Here is an 18,729-nt window from a genome sequence, read left to right as displayed (position 1 = left end):
TTATTAGGAATAAACGGTATAAATAAATACCGCTTGCACAGCAAACATCACAAATTAATACTGGACATTTGTTGTGTTCTGACATTGAATTAAGGTTCAATTTGATTTCTTTTTACATTTCTCCCTCATTAATTGATTTTTGTCCATTTGCTGTGTTTATTGTAGAGCTGATGGAAGTGAAAGAGGAATGTCAAGAACTGAATGAAGTGGAGGAGAAACTTCAGTGTCAGAAACATCATGATTTCACTACTGGAGAAAAATCTTTGCGTTGCTCAAAGAATAAGAAGAATTTATCACCAAAAAAGCATAAAAGAAGATCAGCCAAAAATACTGTCACCTGCTCACAGTGTGGAAAGATTTTCACAAATAAAAGCCGGCTTAATAAACACATGAAAGTTCATATTGGAGAGAAACCTTACACTTGCCATCAGTGTGGAAAAAGTTTCACATATACAGTTTGTCTCAAAGGTCATCTCCGCTGTCACTCTGGAGAGAGACCATTTGAATGTGACAAGTGTGGTAAAACATTTGTTTTGGATTCAAGCCTAAGAAAACATCTGAAAACTCACACAGATGAGAATACCGGTGTGGGGGTTCATATGTGCTTTGAATGTGGGAAGACCTTTACTACAGCCAGCCTCTTGAAACAGCACAAAATAATTCATGCTGGAGAAAAACCTTACAAGTGCTCACACTGTGAAAAGAGTTTCACTCAGTCACAACACCTGAAAAGACACGAGAGAATCCATACTGCAGAAAAACCTCACAAGTGCTCACACTGTGAAAAGAGTTTCACTCAGTCACAACACCTGAAAAGACATGAGAGAATCCATAGTGGAGAAAAACCTTACAAGTGCTCACACTGTGAAAAGAGTTTCACTCAATCACAAGACCTGAAAACACATGAGAGAATCCATACTGGAGAAAAACCTTACAAGTGCTCACACTGTGAAAAGAGTTTCACTTGGTCACAAAATCTGAAAACACATGAGAGAATCCATAGTGCAGAAAAACCTTACAAGTGCTCACACTGTGGAAAGAGTTTCACTCTGTCACAAAGTTTGAAAACACACGAGAGAATTCATACTGGAGAAAAACCTTACAAGTGTTCACACTGTGAAAAGAGTTTCACTTTGTCACAAAACCTGAAAACACACGAGAGAATTCATACTGGAGAAAAACCTTACAAGTGTTCACACTGTGGAAAGAGTTTCACTTGGTCACAACAACTCAAAACACATGAGAGAATCCATACTGGAGAAAAACCTTACAAGTGTTCACACTGTGAAAAGAGTTTCACTTGGTCACAACAACTGAAAACACACGAGAGAATCCATACTGGAGAAACACCTTACAAGTGTTCACACTGTGAAAAGAGTTTCACTTGGTCACAACAACTGAAAAGACATGAGAGAATCCATACTGCAGAAAAATTTTACAAGTGCTCACCTGTGGAAATAGTTTAAATCTGTATCAAAACCTGAAAACACACGAGAATCCATACTGGAGAGAAACCTTACCACTGCTCTTCATGTGGGAAAAGTTTCAGTGCAGCAAGTAATCTATGTAGACATGTAAAAAAGAATTGCCAAAGTAGACACGCTGAGCAAAAATCATCTTCAGGTCCAACAAGATTAAATAAATAGTTTGAAAGATGAATCCAAAGATGAAATTTTTCCAAATTGAGTAGCATCCTCGAGGAAAATTAGTTATGTTTTGTTTGTAAATAAATCAGTCTTTTCAAACCAATCTTTTAAGTGAACTAATAATTCTTGTTCACCTCCATACACTGACTTAGACTTCATGTTCATTGACTTCACTCCCTTTCGAAGCCAATGAGCTCTAGTTTGATGCACGAGAATGGTTTAGTGATTTTTTTTTTCATGCCTGTAAAGACTGACTATAGTGCAAGCAAATAGGATTCGAGTGCAGGAGCAATTATTGGTTTCACCGGCTGAACGAATACACCACTGAATCAGTTGTGTCGGTTGTTTGAGTCTGATTGAAATACAATATGTAGTCTTTGTATTGAATCAAGAGGTCAGTGTGTGAGGTTTTGATCTTCTATTTGTCACGTTTCCTCTCGTCATGCAGATTCGCTGTTAAGAGTTCACCAAATTTAAACTTTCGATATGCAACGTAGTATGAAATTTCTTCGATGAGGTTGCCATTATTGATTGAGTACATATAAAATCAGTGTTCAAAAATGATATCTTTGCCTTACCCAGATTCGCTACAGTAAGCCTACAAAAAGAATAAGTATTTTTAGTTGTCGGGTCGGATTTGGTGCGAAATCGCAGGCTTATGTCAGTCATCCGTCAATGTCCGTAAACCCAGAAAAGAAGTACAAGTCGTCGCATGTTCTGGTGGGGGAAGCGATGCTGTTCAGTCACAGTTCATGACAGCATCGCAGCAGTCCGGTTGGACGTTTATCTGTTAACTGTTTGGCAAAGTTTTTACTTGCTAAAATGCTTGGAAATATTTCCTGGTAGGGGTTTTGAAGTTTATATTGCTTTTCATGCTTTTATGAATTGAACATTACTCGTGTGTTTACTGCTTCCGATGTATCTACGTTTTCAATGGAAAATTCCTGTAACATGTTTACTGACCTTCAAGACTTATGAAATTTAATAATATTGCTGTTGTTTTGAGGTTCCCTAAGTGTGCGTGTGTGTGTGTGTGCGTGCGCACCACCATTTTCTAATTTCTTTTACCCCAGTCACATAAATGCTCAAGTTATCACTTTCCTTTGTCCTTTTAGTTGATAGTCTGTTAAAAAGCCACTAAAAGTAAAGTTTCTACATGGTAGTTCCCCTTTAAATGTATAAACATCTCAAGTTGTTTATAATGCACCACTTTTATACACAGCAATGTACATATTAATTCGTTTAGTGTGTTACCATGAAACTATTATATTGCACATTATTTTACTGTTTAATAAAGTATATTTCATCCCCATCATTATTGAATCCTCATTTTATATTAGTTTTCAGTTTTATTGTATGCAGTGCGTTTATGTACTATTATGGTTTACATGCATCATCGTCTGAGGCTGTACAATAGTATACAAAAATAATCAATTTATAGTTGATGTCCAGGTAATCTCAAATCATGAGATTCTTATGCGCAGGAAAACACGTAACGCGTAACACAGCCCGAAACAACACACGTAAAGTGTTCATCCGCAAGTTGCTTGCAATTTTAGGTTTCATCCACAGATGTCACTAGAGAGCACAAAGTTATGTAGTGCAGCTTTAAAAAATGGCTAAAATATTTTTTGAGTGTATATACACCCACTGAGCACTGTACACCTACGTATTCATGTGATAATCAGCCTGTTGTGTGGCAGCAGTGCAATGCATAAAATTATACAAATACGGGTCAGGAGTTTCAGGCAATGTTCAAATCAACCATCAGAATGTGGAAAAAATCTTAGTGACCGTGGCCTGATTGTTGGTGCCAGACGGGCTGGTTTGAGTGTTTCAGTAACTGCTGATCTCTTGGGATTTTCACACACAACAGTCTCTAGAGTTTACTCGGAATGGTGCCAAAAACAAAAAACATCCAGTGAGCGGCAGTTCTGCAGACGGAAATTCCTTGTTGATGAGAGAGGTCAACGGAGAATGGCCAGAATGATTTGAACTGACAGAAAGGCTACAGTAACTCAGGTAACTACTCTGTACAATTGTAATGAGCAGAATATTATCTCAGAGTGCACAACGTGTCGAATGTTGAGGCAGATGGGCTTCAACAGCAGAAGACCACGTCAGCACTTTATTAGGACTATAGTGTTCCTAATAAAGTGCTCAGTTAGTGTAAATATACACCTTGATAGTTTTCGCCTGTGCTTCCCCCGAACTATGGTGCTGCCCTAGGCGAATGCCTAGTTCGCCGATGCCTAGAAACTGCCCTGCATGAAAGCTTCAGAAGGTTCAGTGGCAATCCTGGTTATTACACTTTTGTATTATTAACAGTTTGCATATTGCTAGCAGATATGTTAGATGATTAAATCTACCAAATAACCACAGATGCATACATTTTTGCCAAACTACTTAAACTAAAAGGTAAGTACTGTTACTTAACGAATCTGTCTTGATTGTTTTTGTGACATAACTGACCAGAGACAGAGATGTAAATTGCTTTCCTATCCGGTTTTGGGTTAGGTCCCATTAATTGCCATGGCAAGGCAAGTTTATTTGTATAGCACATTTCATACACAATTCTAATTATAATTGCTTAACATAAAGAAAATACAAGATACATAAAAACCAATTAAGAGCAAAAAATGAGAATAAAAAGTATTAAAATAGATTACAAAAAATGTATTTGAAAATTATTAAAATAAAAAAATGAAAATAATACAGAAAAAAATGATGCAGTGCAATCAGCAAATGCAGCACAGTTCTCAGTCAGTAAATTCACAGTTAAACAGATTTTAGCTTTAGATGTTTTCAGGTTGGATTTGAATATGGCTAATGTTGGAGCACATCTGACCTCTTCTGGAAGCTGGTTCCATCTGCGGGTGGCATAATAGCTAAATGCTGTCTCACCATGTTGATCCTAATGATCTGAGTGGTCTGTTAGGTTTATATTCAACAAGCGTGTCTGCCAGGGTAAAGACCTGAGGACTCGAGTAATAAGCTCATATTTTTTGGTCCAGGTCAGAATCCTGGCAGCAGCATTCTGAATGAGCTGCAACTGTCAAATGGTCTTTTGGGGGAGGCCAGTGAGAAGTCCATTGCTGTTGTCGAACCTACTTGTGATAAATGCATGAACAAGTTTCTCTAAGTCTTGACTGGATACAAGACATTTAATTTTCACTATCTTTTTTGAGATGACAGTAGGCTGATTTAGTTTTTGCTTTGATTTGACTGTTAAAACTAAGGTTTAAACTGGATTGCCCACTGGCAGTAAACATCACCAGAAGAAGAAAACGGTATTTGCATACCACTCCCCCGGACATACGGGTATAAAAGGAGCTGGTTTGCAACCACTCATTCAGATTTTCTCTTCGGACCCAAACGGTCATGCTCACTGAGCTGAATTCCCATGACTGTTCATTCACCTCTGCTGGATATGATGGTGCATTTCAGCGGCTTCTCTCCCCTCTGCATTGGTGCGCTGCAGAGAATGCCCCTGGGAGCTTCGGCAGTAATAAAAGAGTATATTTCTCTAAAAGAGTATATATCTCTAAAAGAGTGGCACACACGGAACGTCTTTGTAAAGATGCGTCTTTTTAAAGATGCCTTTCCGTTTGTGTGTTATTCCTGGTTGCGCTCATTATCTCTCGCCTTCTGACGGTCACTATCACTGTCTTTTGTGTCTGGGCACTGCTCACGCAGAGACAGCGTTCATGGATGGGTCATGTACTCATTGCGAGAACATGTCCATGGCAACGATGCGGTTGCGGCTTACCTTTGTAAGAAAGCAAGCCACCCCAGAGGCTCCCCGCCTCGGTCCTTCTACCCACGGGTATGAGGCCAGCGCGGCTAGCACTGGGGGCGATTTGGGGACCCCAATGCGACCACCTCCGCCGGCTATCCCCCCACGGACCTCCCATTCCCCAGCACACTCGTTTAACCCGATCGGGCTTCTGGATGAGTCCATTCGACCTCTTATTTGGAGCCCGCGAAGGTGATGAGCTCTCGAGCGCAGCATCGGAGAGCGGGCTCGTTCAGTCGGATGCCTCAGCTGGGCTCCTCCTTTTGGGTGCGGTCGCCCAGTCACAGGCTGACGCAGAGACGATGACATGCTTTCCCTGGCAGCCGCGAGCGTCGGGCTAGAGTGGAACCCTCTGCTCTCCCCTGAACCCTTGCGGCTCGATGATTGCTTCCTCGGCTCGCAGCGCCACTCAAAGCCACGCCCCGCCCCGTTTCTTTCTTCCTGGAAGTGCATGAAGAGCTGACAATGTCGTGGGAGGCACTTTTTACTGCCTGGTCCCGATCTTTCAGCTTCCCCGCCCTCACTACCCTTGATGGTGGGGCGGCCAAGGGCTATTCGGCAATCCCCCCGGTGGATAAAGGCGCTCGTGGTGCACCTATTCCCGCAGAGTGCCGCCACCTGATGTGGGCACCTAAAGCTCCCGTCCAAGGCCTGTAGGTTTACGTTGTCTCTGATGGACAAGGCCTACGGTGCTGCTGGACAACCCGTCTCCGCTCTGTACACCATGGCTCTCCTGCAAGTCCACCAAGCCAAGGCGCGAACTGCACGAGGGTAGTTCTGCCCCGGGATTGATGCAGGAGTTGCGCTCGGCGACCGACCTCGCTTTCCAGGTGAAGAAGGTCACGACATGGTCTCTCGGGTGGGCGATGTCCACCTTGGTGGTCCAGGAGCGCCACCTTTGGCTCAACCTGGTCAAGATGGGAGAGGCCGACAAGGCACGGTTCCTTGCTGCCCCCATTTCCCAAGTTGGCCAGTCCGGTGACACCGAGGACTTTTCCCAGCTGTTCTCAGCGGTGAAGCAGCAGACGGAGGTTATCCAGCACATCCTGCCCCGGCGCAGCTCAAGAACCCACACCCCATCTGCTTGTCGCCAAGGGTGTCCCCCTGCGGTGACGGCGTGGAGCCCACCGCAGGAAGCAGACGCCACCCATCTCACGGCCGCTAAGAACCTGTGAAAGGCTTCGAAGCACCCGAGACGGGCGACCCAGGGACTACGAAACCTGATGTTCTGGAGCTGGTAATCAGACCACTCCATCCCCCGGTTGAGGGCCGGGAGGAGAATCTTTTGTTACCTTTGCATTTAATTGCGCTGCATGCCCAAGTGGCTGCAGTACCCAAGAGTTCAGCAAGAGCGGTTTCCTTGTTCCCTGGGTCACATACCCGGTGTGCACGGCCATCATCACGACCACCGTCCACCACTCCATTTTGGCAGGTTTGCCTGGCACAAATCCGCCCCCGATTTGACAGTCTCCACAGGTCACGAGGACAGGCCTCTTCCTCCCCATCCCAGGCTGTTCCAGGGGTGGTCACAAGGAGCCAGGTAAGTACTTCGATGTCCCTGAACTCAGCACGGCCACGACACGGTGTGTCACCTCAGGCTCTGCCCCGCCGCGAGGCCCCACCCGCCGGTACGTCTGACGAGATTGTCCCTCCGGCCAAGATGAAGAAGGGGTTTTACAGCCCCTACTTCATTGTACCGAAAAAAGGTGGTGGGTTGCGGCCAATCTTGGACCTGCGAGTACTGAACCGGGCTTTACACAGACTCCCGTCCTAGATGCTGATGCAAAGACACACTCTAATGTGCGTCCGGCATCAAGATTGGTTCGCGGCGGTAGATCTTAAGAACATGTACTTCCACGTCTTGATTCTACCTTGACACAGACCCTTCCTGCGGTTTGCATTCGAGGGTCGGGCGTATCAGTACAAGGTCCTCCCTTTCGGTCTGTCCTTGTTCCCTCGCATCTTCATGAAGGTCGCAGAGGCAGCCCTTGCCCCGCTAAGGGAAGTGGGCATTCGCATTCTCAACTATCCTGACGTTTGGCTAATCCTAGCTCACTCTCGGGATGTGTTGTGACATGTGTTGTCCCACACAGGGACCTGGTGCTCTCGCACCTCAGCCGACTAGGGCTTTGGGTCAACTGGGAAAAGAGCAAGCTCCTCCCGGTTCAGAGCATCTCTTTTCTCGGTTTGGAGTTGGACTCAGTCTCGCTGACAGCGCACCTCACGAACGAGCGCGCACAGTCGGTGCTGACCTGTTTGAAGGCGTTCAAACAGAAAACAGTGGTTCCACATTTTTTCAGAGGCTCCTGGGGCATATGACATTCTCAGCGGTGGCCACTCCGCTCAGGTTGATGTATATGAGACCGCTTCAGCACCAGTCTATTTGAACAGACACAGGTAGACCTGTTCGCCTCCCAGGAATCCTCCCACTGCACGCTCTGGTATGCCCTGACCGAGGCACCTCTCGGTATAGATGCGCTGGCACACAGCTGGCCCCCTGTACTGCGCAAATATGCTTTCCCCCAGTGAGCCTACTTGCACAGACCCTGTGAAAGGTCTGGGAGGACGAGGAGCAGGTCGTCCTGTTTGCACCCTACTGGCCCACACAGACGTGGTTCTCAGACCTCATGCTCCTTGCGACAGCCCCCCCCGGGCGAATTCCTCTGAGGAAGGACCTTCTTTCTCAGGGATGGGGCACCATCTGGCCCCCGCGACCAGACCTCTGGAATCACCATGTCTGGCCCCTGGATGGGACGCGGAAGACCTAAGCGGTCTACCACCCGCAGTGTTAGACACAATCACTCAGGCTAGGGCCCCCTCTGTGAGGCGCCTGTATGCCTTTAAGTGCCATCTGTTCGCTAAGTAGTGGTGTTCTCGACAGGAAGACCCCCAGAGATGCACAGTCGGATCGTGCTTTCCTTCCTGCAGGTGAGGTGGGAAGGGCGGCTGTCCCCTTCCACCTTGAAGGTGTATGTAACTACTATAGTGGCACACCACGACACAGTGGACGGTAAGTCCTTAGGGAAACACGACCTGATCATCAGGTTCCTGAGAGGTGCCAGGAGGCTGAATCCCTCCAGACCACGCCTCGTTCCCTCATGGGACCTCTCTGTAGTTCTTCAGGGTCTACAGAGAGCCCCCTTTGAGCCTTTGCAGTCAGCTGAGCTTAAGGCACTCTCCTTGAAGACTGCCCTCCTCACTGTGCTCACTTCCATGAAGAGGGTAGGAGACCTGCAAGCATTCTCTGTCAGCGAAACGTGCCTGGAGTTTGGTCCGGGCTACTCTTACGTGATCCTGAGACCCCGATTGGGCTATGTGCCCAAGGTTCCCATGACCCCTTTTAGGGACCAGGTGGTGAACCTGCAAGCGCTGCCCCAGGAGGAGGCAGACCCAGCCCTGACGTTGCTGTGTCCGATGTGCGCTTTACACATCTATTTGTATCGCACATAGAGCTTTAGTGTCTCTGAGCAGCTCTTTGTCTGCTTTGGTGGACAGCGGAAAGGAAGTGCTGTCTCCAAGCAGAGGATCGCCCACTGGCTATCGCCATAATTATGGCATATCACGCCCAGGACGTTCCGCCCCCCATAGGGCTACGAGCCCATTCTACCAGGGGTGTAGCGGCCTCCTGGGCCTTGGCCAGGGGCGTCTCTAACAGACATTTGTAGAGCAGTGGGCTGAGCAACACCCAACACCTTGCGAGGTTCTACAACCTCCGGGTGGAATTGGTTTTGTCCCGTGTAGTGGCACGCACAAGCAGGTAAGTCCGGGACAGCTGGCCAGGTGTATCGCTTGCACATAGCGCCTTTCACCTCCCCTGAGTTGAAGACGTGCGCCGTTAACTCCCAGTAGTGTTCACAAACTGTGTTCCCTGGTTGACTTCCTCCGAGACCTGTGGCAGTTGAGTTTTCGGAGAGACTCGCTGCCGGCCCAGTACATGTGCTAACTAAAGCCCTGTACTAGGGTAGGTGCTCCGCATGTGACGGTTCCCCGTAGGTAACCCCATACGATGTATATCTTCCGCTAATTCATTTCCCTGTTGGCAAACTGCGTCTTCCTTGGTCAGAGGCCCCTCTGCCTCAGTCTCCATGCTTGTAGTAACTCCTCCCCCATAGGGTAGGACCTACCATGAGACTTCTCCACATGGCATACTCCGACATTGCTCGGCAAGACCATGTGACATATTTCCACTTAAATACCCGCCCTCTCTCTGGGCGAGGTGTGGTCTCTGCGGTGTCCTCCCTTGGGAGGGACACCCCCCAACTGGACCTGGTCGGCCCAGTCGGATAATCCCCCTTTTTTTAGGGAATGGGAAAAAAAGGGGATAAGAGGCCACGACTGGGCTAGCCCGTCTCTATCTTTTGGGCAGCTGACTTGTCCAAAGGGCCGTTCGACACTCATAACATTGTTGGGGGAGGTTATGTGTCGGCCTGGTGCGCTGGCTACGAGGCACACAGTGGTCTGCCCGTCACACACCGCCAGTTCACGTAACACAGTTCAGCCAGTTGTGCCGTTTTGTATAGGGACCCCTAGTGTCACTACACCGACACAACATCGAGTGAGTGACAGATAGGGAACGTCCTTGTTACTTGCGTAACCCCTGTTCCCTGATGGAGGGAACGAGACGTTGTGTCCCTCCTGCCACAACGCTGAACTACCCACTGAATTGGCCGGGACATCCTCAGCATAAAACCTCAATGAGTGGTTGCATACCAGCTCTTTTTATACCCTTATGACCGGGAGAGTGGTATGCAAATACCACTCGCCAATTTTCATTGGTCTTTTATCAAAGACCAGAGGTGTCTCGGGCTCCCAAGAGTGACCCCTAGTGTCACTACACCAACACAACTTCTCGTTCCCTTCATCAGGGAACGGAGGTTACGCAAATAACCAGGACGTTTTTTAGTGTACATTTTTAATTCAGTGCAGCAATACAGTTGTGCTCAAAAGTTTGCATACCCTTGGAGAATTGGTAATATATTTACCATTTTTAAAGAAAACATGAGTGAGCAGGCAAAACACATTTCTTTTATTTCTTATGGGATTCATATTCAACTGTAGGTTATAACAGAATGGCACAATCATAAAACAAAACATGGCAACAAAGAAAAAAAAATGAAATGACCCCTGTTCAAAAGTCTGCGTACCCTTAGTTCTTAATACTGTGTATTGCCCCCTTTAGTATCAATGACAGCGTGCAGTCGTTTTGTAATAGCTGTCTATGAGGCCTCAAATTCTTGCAGGTGGTATAGCTGCCCATTCGTCTTGGCAAAATGCCTCCAGGTCATGCAAAGTCTTTGGTTGTCTTGCATGAACCGCACGTTTGAGATCTACCCAGAGTGGCTAGATGATATTAAGGTCAGGAGACTGTGATGGCCACTCCAGAACCTTCACCTTTTTCTGCTGTAACCACTGGAGGGTCAACTTGGCCTTGTGCTTAGGGTCGTGCTGGAAAGTCCAAGAGCGTCCCATGTGCAGTTTTCGTGCAGAAGAATGCACATTTTCTGCCAGTGTTTTCTTATAATATGCTGCATTCATCTTGCCATCAATTTTCACAAGATTCCTCATGCCTTCAGAGCTCACACACCCCCAAAATATCAGTGAGCCACCACCATGCTTCACAGTGGGAATGGTATTCTTTTCACTATAGGCCTTGTTGACCCCTCTCCAAACGTAGTGCTTATGGTTATGACCATAAAGCTCTATTTTGGTCTCATCACTCCAAATTACAGTGTGCCAGAAGCTGTGAGGGCGTGTCAAGGTGTTGTCAGGCATATTGTAACTGGGCTTTTTTGTGGCATTGGTGCAGTAAAGGCTTCTTTCTGGCAACTTGACCATGCAGATCATTTTTGTTCAAGTATCATATTGTGCTCCTTGAAACAACCACATTGTCTTTTTCCAGAGCAACCTGTATTACTCCTGAGGTTACCTGTGGGTTTTTCTTTGTATCCCGAACAATTCTTCTGGCAGTTGTGGCTGAAATCTTTCTTGGTCTACCTGACCTTGGCTTGGTATCACGAGATCCCCAAATTTTCCACTTCTTAATAAGTGATTGAACAGTACTGACTGGTATATTCAAGGCTTTGGATATCTTTTTATATCCTTTTCCATCTTTATAAAGTTCCATTACCTTGTTACGCAGATCTTTTGACAGTTCTTTTCTGCTCCCCATGGCTCAGTATCTAGCCTGCTCAGTGCATCCATGTGAGAGCTAACAAACTCATTGATTATTTATACACAGACACTAACTGCAATTTTAAAAGCCACAGGTGTGGGAAATTAACCTTTAATTGCCATTTAAACCTGTGTGTGTCACCTTGTGTGTCTGTAACAAGGCCAAACATTCAAGGGTATGTAAACTTTTGATCAGGGCCATTTGGGTGATTTCTGTTATCATTATGATTTAAAAAGGAGCCAAACAACTATGTGATAATAAATGGCTTCGTATGATCATTATCCTTAAATAAAAGATCATATGCATGATCGGTCATATTTTCAAAATCAATGCCAAAATTTCACAATTTCTGCCAGGGTATGCAAACTTTTGAGCACAACTGTATTCCCTCCTTTGAGACTTATAAAAAGTCTCACCTTCTGTCGCCCTTTCCCAGAGTGCAACCTCACAAGTCAGTCTCCTTCATCTCTTTCAGGTGACCAATAAAAGTCACACATTCCTCTAAAAATGCCTGCTCTTATGAAACTGCACTCCGGAGGAGCAATAAGACCAAACATCTCCCTCCACATTTGACTAGAAGGAAGTAAAAGATGCTATCACTCCCTAGCTAAGTTCTTTTCTGGAGGGTATCAGTAATCAAATTCTTGTATACAGCATGTGCATGCAAAGGTGGCCTTGCGTTATGTAGAGTATATCAGTGATTAAATGTATTTCAGTAGGTTAACATACTATAGTGATTAGACAATATCAGTAGATCATCCAGCATATGATACGTCCCACAGTGCCAGAGGATCTCACAGACATTTCCAGTAGCCTGGAGCACTATCTGGTAGTGTTGGAGCAGACAGCGGGTTTTTAAACCACCAGTAGAGTCTTGCTCTTGCTGCTAAGCACTGAGGTGCTCGTCGATCCTGTCTTTGTGATGTGTAATTCTCTGGACCTCAAGTGGCACTTTCAGTGTTTTTAGAGTTCATAAATGCACATTCTATAGTAATTTACTGGTTAATAGTACCTTCAGAGATGAGTCGAACATCTTAAACATTTATAAAGTACATATAGTGCAGATAATCACAGTACACCTTTCATTTTTAATTCTGGTTACATTACCTAGTTACATTACCTCATAACACGGATAATGATCTGCTTCAGACCTTCATCATTCCCTTTCATTCACATAGTTTGATTAAACAACAAACATAATTTAAAGAAAATAATCACTTCAGGAAGGGGTATATACCAAAATAATAAACATAATACCCTCTATCTTCTTGCCTACCCTCTCCATTCTAAAGTACTACCTAATTTTATTATAAAAGAAAATACAATGAGTATACTGATTCCCTTGCTATCCAAAAACAAGAGAAAATTGAAAATAAAGATTCAAAACAAAAGGCTCCCCTTCCTTACCATTCTTGTGTCATTCCAGAGTTTTACTAGAATTCATCCAGCTCATCCAGTCCAGGGCCTATGGTGAACCCTATATCAACTCCAGATGGCTTTACCGACTTACTTTAGTAAGCCATTCTCCCCAGGATCCAAATAGGTTGTCAAACCATTTGCCAATATGTTAATCTCTCCGAGCATTCGCAGTCACTTCTTCTCGTAAATTTTTCAGCTTTTTCATGGCTATGGTAAAGGATCCATCAGGAGCTTTATTATTTGGGATATAAGTACAACAGTCAGCTCCAAACATTACACAAACTCCGCCTTTTTCTGCCAGTAGCCAGTCTAGGGCCTGTCTATTTTGCCATGTCATTTTGCTGGTTGCAGCTAACTGTTCACCTAGGGCCTTCAGTGCTTCATCAGTGTAACTGATGAATCTCTGCTGATTATAATAAATATAATTGATCCATTCTGCATTTTTATTGGGTGTTATCCACACAAATAGAGTCTCAAAGCTTGATTTTATTTTATCTCTGGCCTTAAATTCTTGTGGTATTCCTCTTGGTTGACCAATTTCATCTATTATTACATTGGGGTCTGGCTTGTATGCTCTCTTTACGTTTGTTCTGGACAATTTTTCTTGGTTCAGTCTGGGTTTCAGATTCTTGGGGATCCCATGTTAACATGGTTAATTCTTGCACTAGTCTTACTCTAGTACATATTCCTTTCCAATTTTTTGGTAATATAGCTCTCAACCGTCTTCCTCCACAAATCCAAAAGTAATCTGCTATGGCTGCTGTTTGTTCCTCATATATCTTTTTTACAGGGGAGACTAGAATTTGGTTCTCACAATTTATGAGGCAGTTTCCTGTGAGTTTGCCCTCACACCATGTAGCTTCTATTAGTGTGAAATTAGTGTGAAAATCTTTATTGTGGCCATTGCATATACCATTCTGCTGAACTTAAACACTTCTTCCTGATCAAACATTTTGTCATCTAGATGCCAAAATACTGCATAGTTTCCTTTAAATTCTCCCATATCTACCTCTCCTTTGGATTTATTAAAGCACTCATATTCCAGATCTCGATTTATTCCATATGTTAAAGGGCTTTCTCTTTTTCTCATATCTATTTGAATATCAATATGTCTACAGTCATCCCCCATCCTTCCTTATCGTAGTATTTGTTGAATTCTGGATTCCCTAGAAATGCCAGACATTAAGCTGGGCAAAAAGATGTTCTTTCCCCTTCAACACAATTTTTTGAATAATATTGCACACAATATATATAGTCATATCGGTTTGGGACTATTGTACGTTTTTTCATGGGTGATGGTGAACATAACACACAACTAGACATTCCTGACTGTTTTACTGTGTATTCAGCCCATCTAAACCAGTCATTTTGATGTGCATTTTCTAACCGTCTTTCCTCTCTTAATGATGGGTCAGCTTCAAAATCTGAATTATCATACATCATTGTTAATGGCGGTTGTATAGGCTGGTATGGAGAAGGTGGTGGTTTTGTAACCTGATATTTCAGTCCTGTATTCTGAGGATTTTCTTTATGCTTAGCCTTTGATTCTGTGAGCTGCTCCTCATAATCATAGTCGTCATATGAGGGGTCAAAGGACCTCTTTTTAATAGATTTATTTAGTGAGTACCTTGTGTTGACTTAATGGAAGTGGGTATCATCAAGCTCTGAGAAGTCGATTGTTTGAAACTCTCCTGGCCCTGGTGAGAAGGTGGGTTGGGAAGGCCCTGCCTGCTCTGAGTCTGGGGAGTGGTCACTGAAAAGTCTTGGGGATTGGAGTTTGGGAGACCTTGAATTTGGAGTATCCGTTGCAGCAGGTGTACCAACAGCAAGATCCATATCAGAACTTTCCTCACCTTCCAGTTCTGACCCCACTGGTTGCCGTACATCCTCCTGTAGCTGTACTTCATCTCTAGCTTCAGCATGCTCAGCTGCCCTAGAATAAGGTGTAACAGCATCACTACTTTCTCCCTCCTGCTCTGGGCTTTCCTCTTGTTTAGATCTTTGTTGGTCATGGGTTTCAGGTTCTCCTTCAATTTAAGGAGAGTCTACATCTACATTTTCATGATCTTCTGCTCTATCTCTTTACTCTGTTTGTCTTGGTAACCTCAGTTTAGGTACCCTAGTGCAGTGATTTAAATGATACCATGTTGTACTACCTTCAGCCTGTACTGCTGTTGGGATTGCTCTCACTACTTTATATGGTCCTTGCCTTCTGGGTTCATTCCATCTTCTCCTAAAAACTCTCAAATAAACTTGGTCCCCAGGAACTCATGGGACACGGCACTTCTTCTTCCTGCCTGGGTTCCCTGTTCTGTTCCTGTGAATAAATAGCTTTGTGTATAGCAGTTAATTGTCTCATGTAAGCCTTTAGCTCCATCTGTAATTGTTCTAAAGGTGGGCCTTCATAAGGACCTCTCAAATACGGTACTGGCATGGGTCTGCCTGTTAGCAGTGTTAGATTAGCGATTCTATTGGTCTGCATGCGTTATTTCATCAATGCACAGGATAGAGCATCTACCGAATTGAGTATGGTGTCAGCGCAAATTTTATTGATCTTAGCTTTGAGAGTTCCATTCACTCTTTCTACCATTCCCTGGGACTGTGGATGGTAGACACACCCTAGTCTTTTTTTTATTCTCAGCTGTTGTATCATTGTTTTCACTGTTCTTTGAATGAATGCCGAACCATTGTCAGAGCTAATTTGAGATGGTATGCCAAATCTTGGAATGACCTCTCTGGTCAAAAATTGTATCACAGTTTGAGCTCCCTGGTCTGCTGATGGTACTGCCTCTACCCATCTTCTGAATCTGTCTATTATCACCAACATGTATCTTTTTCCTCTTGTTGCTTTTGCCATGTCCACATAATCCATTACTAGATGTTTAAATGGTCGTTCTGGGACTGGTATGTGACCTATCGGTGTCGATGTACCCTTTCTGATGTTGTTTTGGGTGCAAACTTCACATTTAGCCAAAAATTCATCTACCATGGCCTGTAGATATGGGGATCAGTTTCCCTATCTTTTTATTTTCCTAATTACCTCCCCCCTTGCGCAATGGTCAAAACCATGTGCATCTGAGATTAGAATAGTAAGGAGTGCTGTTGGTGCAATTATATGCCCTTCATGAGATCACCATATGCCATTTACATCTCTGCTCACACCTCTTTGTTGCCATACCCCATGTTCATAAGGGCCAGCTTGATGCTGCATTCATGCAATGTCATCTAATTGTGGTTGAGGCTGAAGCAAATATGATACAGGTGCCATTACTGCTACATGGCATCCTGAGGCCTTTTTTGCATGTAAGTCTGCAGCATTATTACCTTGAATAACAAAATCATTGCCTTTTTTATGTGCTTGACATTTGATGATAGCCATATCATGGATAGATTCTTAGATCTGGTCTTAAACAAGTAAAAGCTAGAGAGTCTATTGCACATTCATGAGGTGTTCCCTCCCCTTCTAGAGGAATGAAATTGGCTGGATTTATTGTCGTATATCATTTTTATGGAAATATCTGGATAAGTTAACAGTGTTGAATATGTCAAACACATGGCATGCGTTAAAACAAATCTACCATGCTCTAATAACTGTTACTTTGTGATATGTGTGTAAATTATTACTGGATAGCCCATTGTCACAGTGGAAGCTTTATCATAAGCAAAATACACTGCTGCAAGTCCTTGATAGCATGGCGGGTAGCCTTGTGCTACATTGTCCAATTTGGTGCTAAAATAAGCTATTGGTTGCTTTTTTCTTCCACTACAGGTCTCCTGCATTAATACTGCTCATGCATATCCATCTCTTCTATCTGCTACATACAAATTAAATGGTTTAGTATAGTCTGGGGTTGCTAGCGCTGGAGCTGTCTGAAGCTATTTTTTCAATGATTCGAAGGCTATCAATGCATCCATATCCCATGTTAGTCGAGCTCAGAGATTTTGATGCCCTGTATGTTTCATCAGTGCTGCACCCGCCCAGGTTCAGCGGTATGCTACCTTGCGTGTGGAGATCGCTACCCTCCTACGGAAGGGCACGATAGAACCCGTCCCTCCTGCCGAGATGAAGAAGGGGTTTTACAGCCCCTACTTCATTGTACTGAAAAAAGGCGGTTGGTTGCAGCCAATCTTGGACCTGCGAGTACTGAACCGGGCCTTACACAGACTCCCGTTCATGATGCTGACACAAAAATGCATTCTGGCGAGAGTCCGGCATCAAGATTGGTTTGCGGCAGTAGACTTGAAGGACGCATACTTCCACGTCTCGATCCTTCCTCGACACACCCTTCCTGCTGTTTGCATTTGAGGGTCAGGCGTATCAGTACAAGGTCCTCCCTTTCGGCCTGTCCCTGTCTCCTCGCATCTTTACTAAGGTCGCAGAGGCAGCCCTTGCCCCGTTAAGGGAAGTGGGCATTCGCATTCTCAACTACTCGATGACTGGCTAATCCTAGCTCACTCTCGGGACATGTTGTGCGCACACAGGGACTTGGTGCTCTCACACCTCAGCCGACTAGGGCTTCGAGTCAACTGGGAAAAGAGCAAGCTCCTCCCAGTTCAGAGCATCTCTTTCCTTGGTTTGGAGTTGGACTCAGTCTCTTTGACAGCACGCCTCAGGAACGAGCGCGCCCAGTCGGTGCTGGCCTGTTTGAAGGCGTTCAAACAGAAAACGGTGGTTCCACTGAAACCTTTTCATAGGCTCCTGGGGCATATGGCATCCTCAGTGGTAGCCAGGGTTGGTGCATATGAGACCGCTTCAGCACTGGCTTCAGATTCGAGTCCCGAGATGGGCATGGTGCCACGGGACACATAAGCGGTCTACCACCCGCGGTGGTAGACACAGTCACTCAGGCTAGGGCCCCCTCTACGAGGCACCTGTATGCCTTTAAGTGCCTTCTGTTCGCTAAGTGGTATTCTTCTCAACAGGAAGACCCCCAGAGATGTGCAGTCGGATCACTGCTTTCCTTTCTGCAGGAGAGGTTGGAAGGGAGGCTGTCCTCTTCCACCTTGAAGGTGTACGTTGCCACCATAGCAGCACACTATGATGCAGTCGATGGTAAGTCCTTAGTGAAGCACTACCTGATCATCAGGTTCCTGAGAGGGGCCAGGAGGCTGAATCCCTCCAGACCGCGCCTCGTTCCCTCATGGGACCTCACTGTAGTTCTTCAGGGTCTACAGAGAGCCCCCTTTGAGCCTTTGCAGTCAGCTGAGCTTAAGGCACTCTCCTTGAAGACTGCCCTCCTGACTGCGCTTACTTCCATCGAGAGGGTAGGAGACCTGCAAGTGTTCTCTGTCAGCAAAACGTGCCTGGAGTTCAGTCCGGGCTACTCTCATGTGATCCTGAGACCCCGACTGGGCTATGTGCCCAAGGTACCCATGACCCCTTTTAGGATCAGGTGGTGAACCTGCGAGCGCTGCCTCAGGAGACATGCCGCCCCCGGTAGGGCTATGAGCCCATTCTACCAGGGGTGTAGCGGCCTCCTGAGCCTTGGCCAGTGTTGCCTTTCTAACAGACATTTGCAGAGCAGCAGGCTGGGCAACACCCAACACCTTTGCAAGGTTCTACAACCTCCGGGTGGAACTGCTTTCATCCCAGGTAGTGGCACGCAACACAAGCGGGTAAGCCCGGGATAGCCGGCCGGGTGTATCGCTTGCACATAGCGCCTTCCACCTCTTTTGAGCTGAAGACGTGCGCCATT

General features: G+C 45.3%; 2 protein-coding genes and 1 pseudogene across 8 annotated transcripts in view; all 3 read left to right on the top strand.

The window, feature by feature from the left end:
- The window catches only part of LOC127420317 (zinc finger protein 501-like), a 72,364-nt gene extending 69,411 nt beyond the window's left edge, over positions 1–2,953 (top strand). For 4 of the 5 annotated variants that reach the window (XM_051662518.1, XM_051662517.1, XM_051662519.1 and 1 more), the window contains one exon: positions 166–2,953. In XM_051662518.1, coding sequence (XP_051518478.1) covers positions 166–1,466 — 1,301 coding nt within the window. In that variant the 3' untranslated portion in view covers positions 1,467–2,953. Of the gene's footprint in view, positions 1–94 lie in introns of all 5 variants that reach the window. The other variant, XM_051662520.1, reaches the window with a different exon arrangement.
- LOC127420300 (zinc finger protein 431-like) overlaps positions 1–18,729 on the top strand; it is a 380,032-nt gene that overhangs the window by 261,096 nt on the left and 100,207 nt on the right. The window lies entirely within an intron of this gene.
- LOC127420298 (zinc finger protein 493-like) overlaps positions 1–18,729 on the top strand; it is a 259,674-nt pseudogene that overhangs the window by 186,270 nt on the left and 54,675 nt on the right.

This window comes from Myxocyprinus asiaticus, chromosome 29 (genome assembly GCF_019703515.2).
Source record: "Myxocyprinus asiaticus isolate MX2 ecotype Aquarium Trade chromosome 29, UBuf_Myxa_2, whole genome shotgun sequence".
Classification (NCBI taxonomy): Eukaryota; Metazoa; Chordata; class Actinopteri; order Cypriniformes; family Catostomidae; genus Myxocyprinus; species Myxocyprinus asiaticus.
The sequence above is the reverse complement of the archived record's forward strand: the minus strand, read 5'-3'. Positions and strand labels throughout refer to the sequence as shown.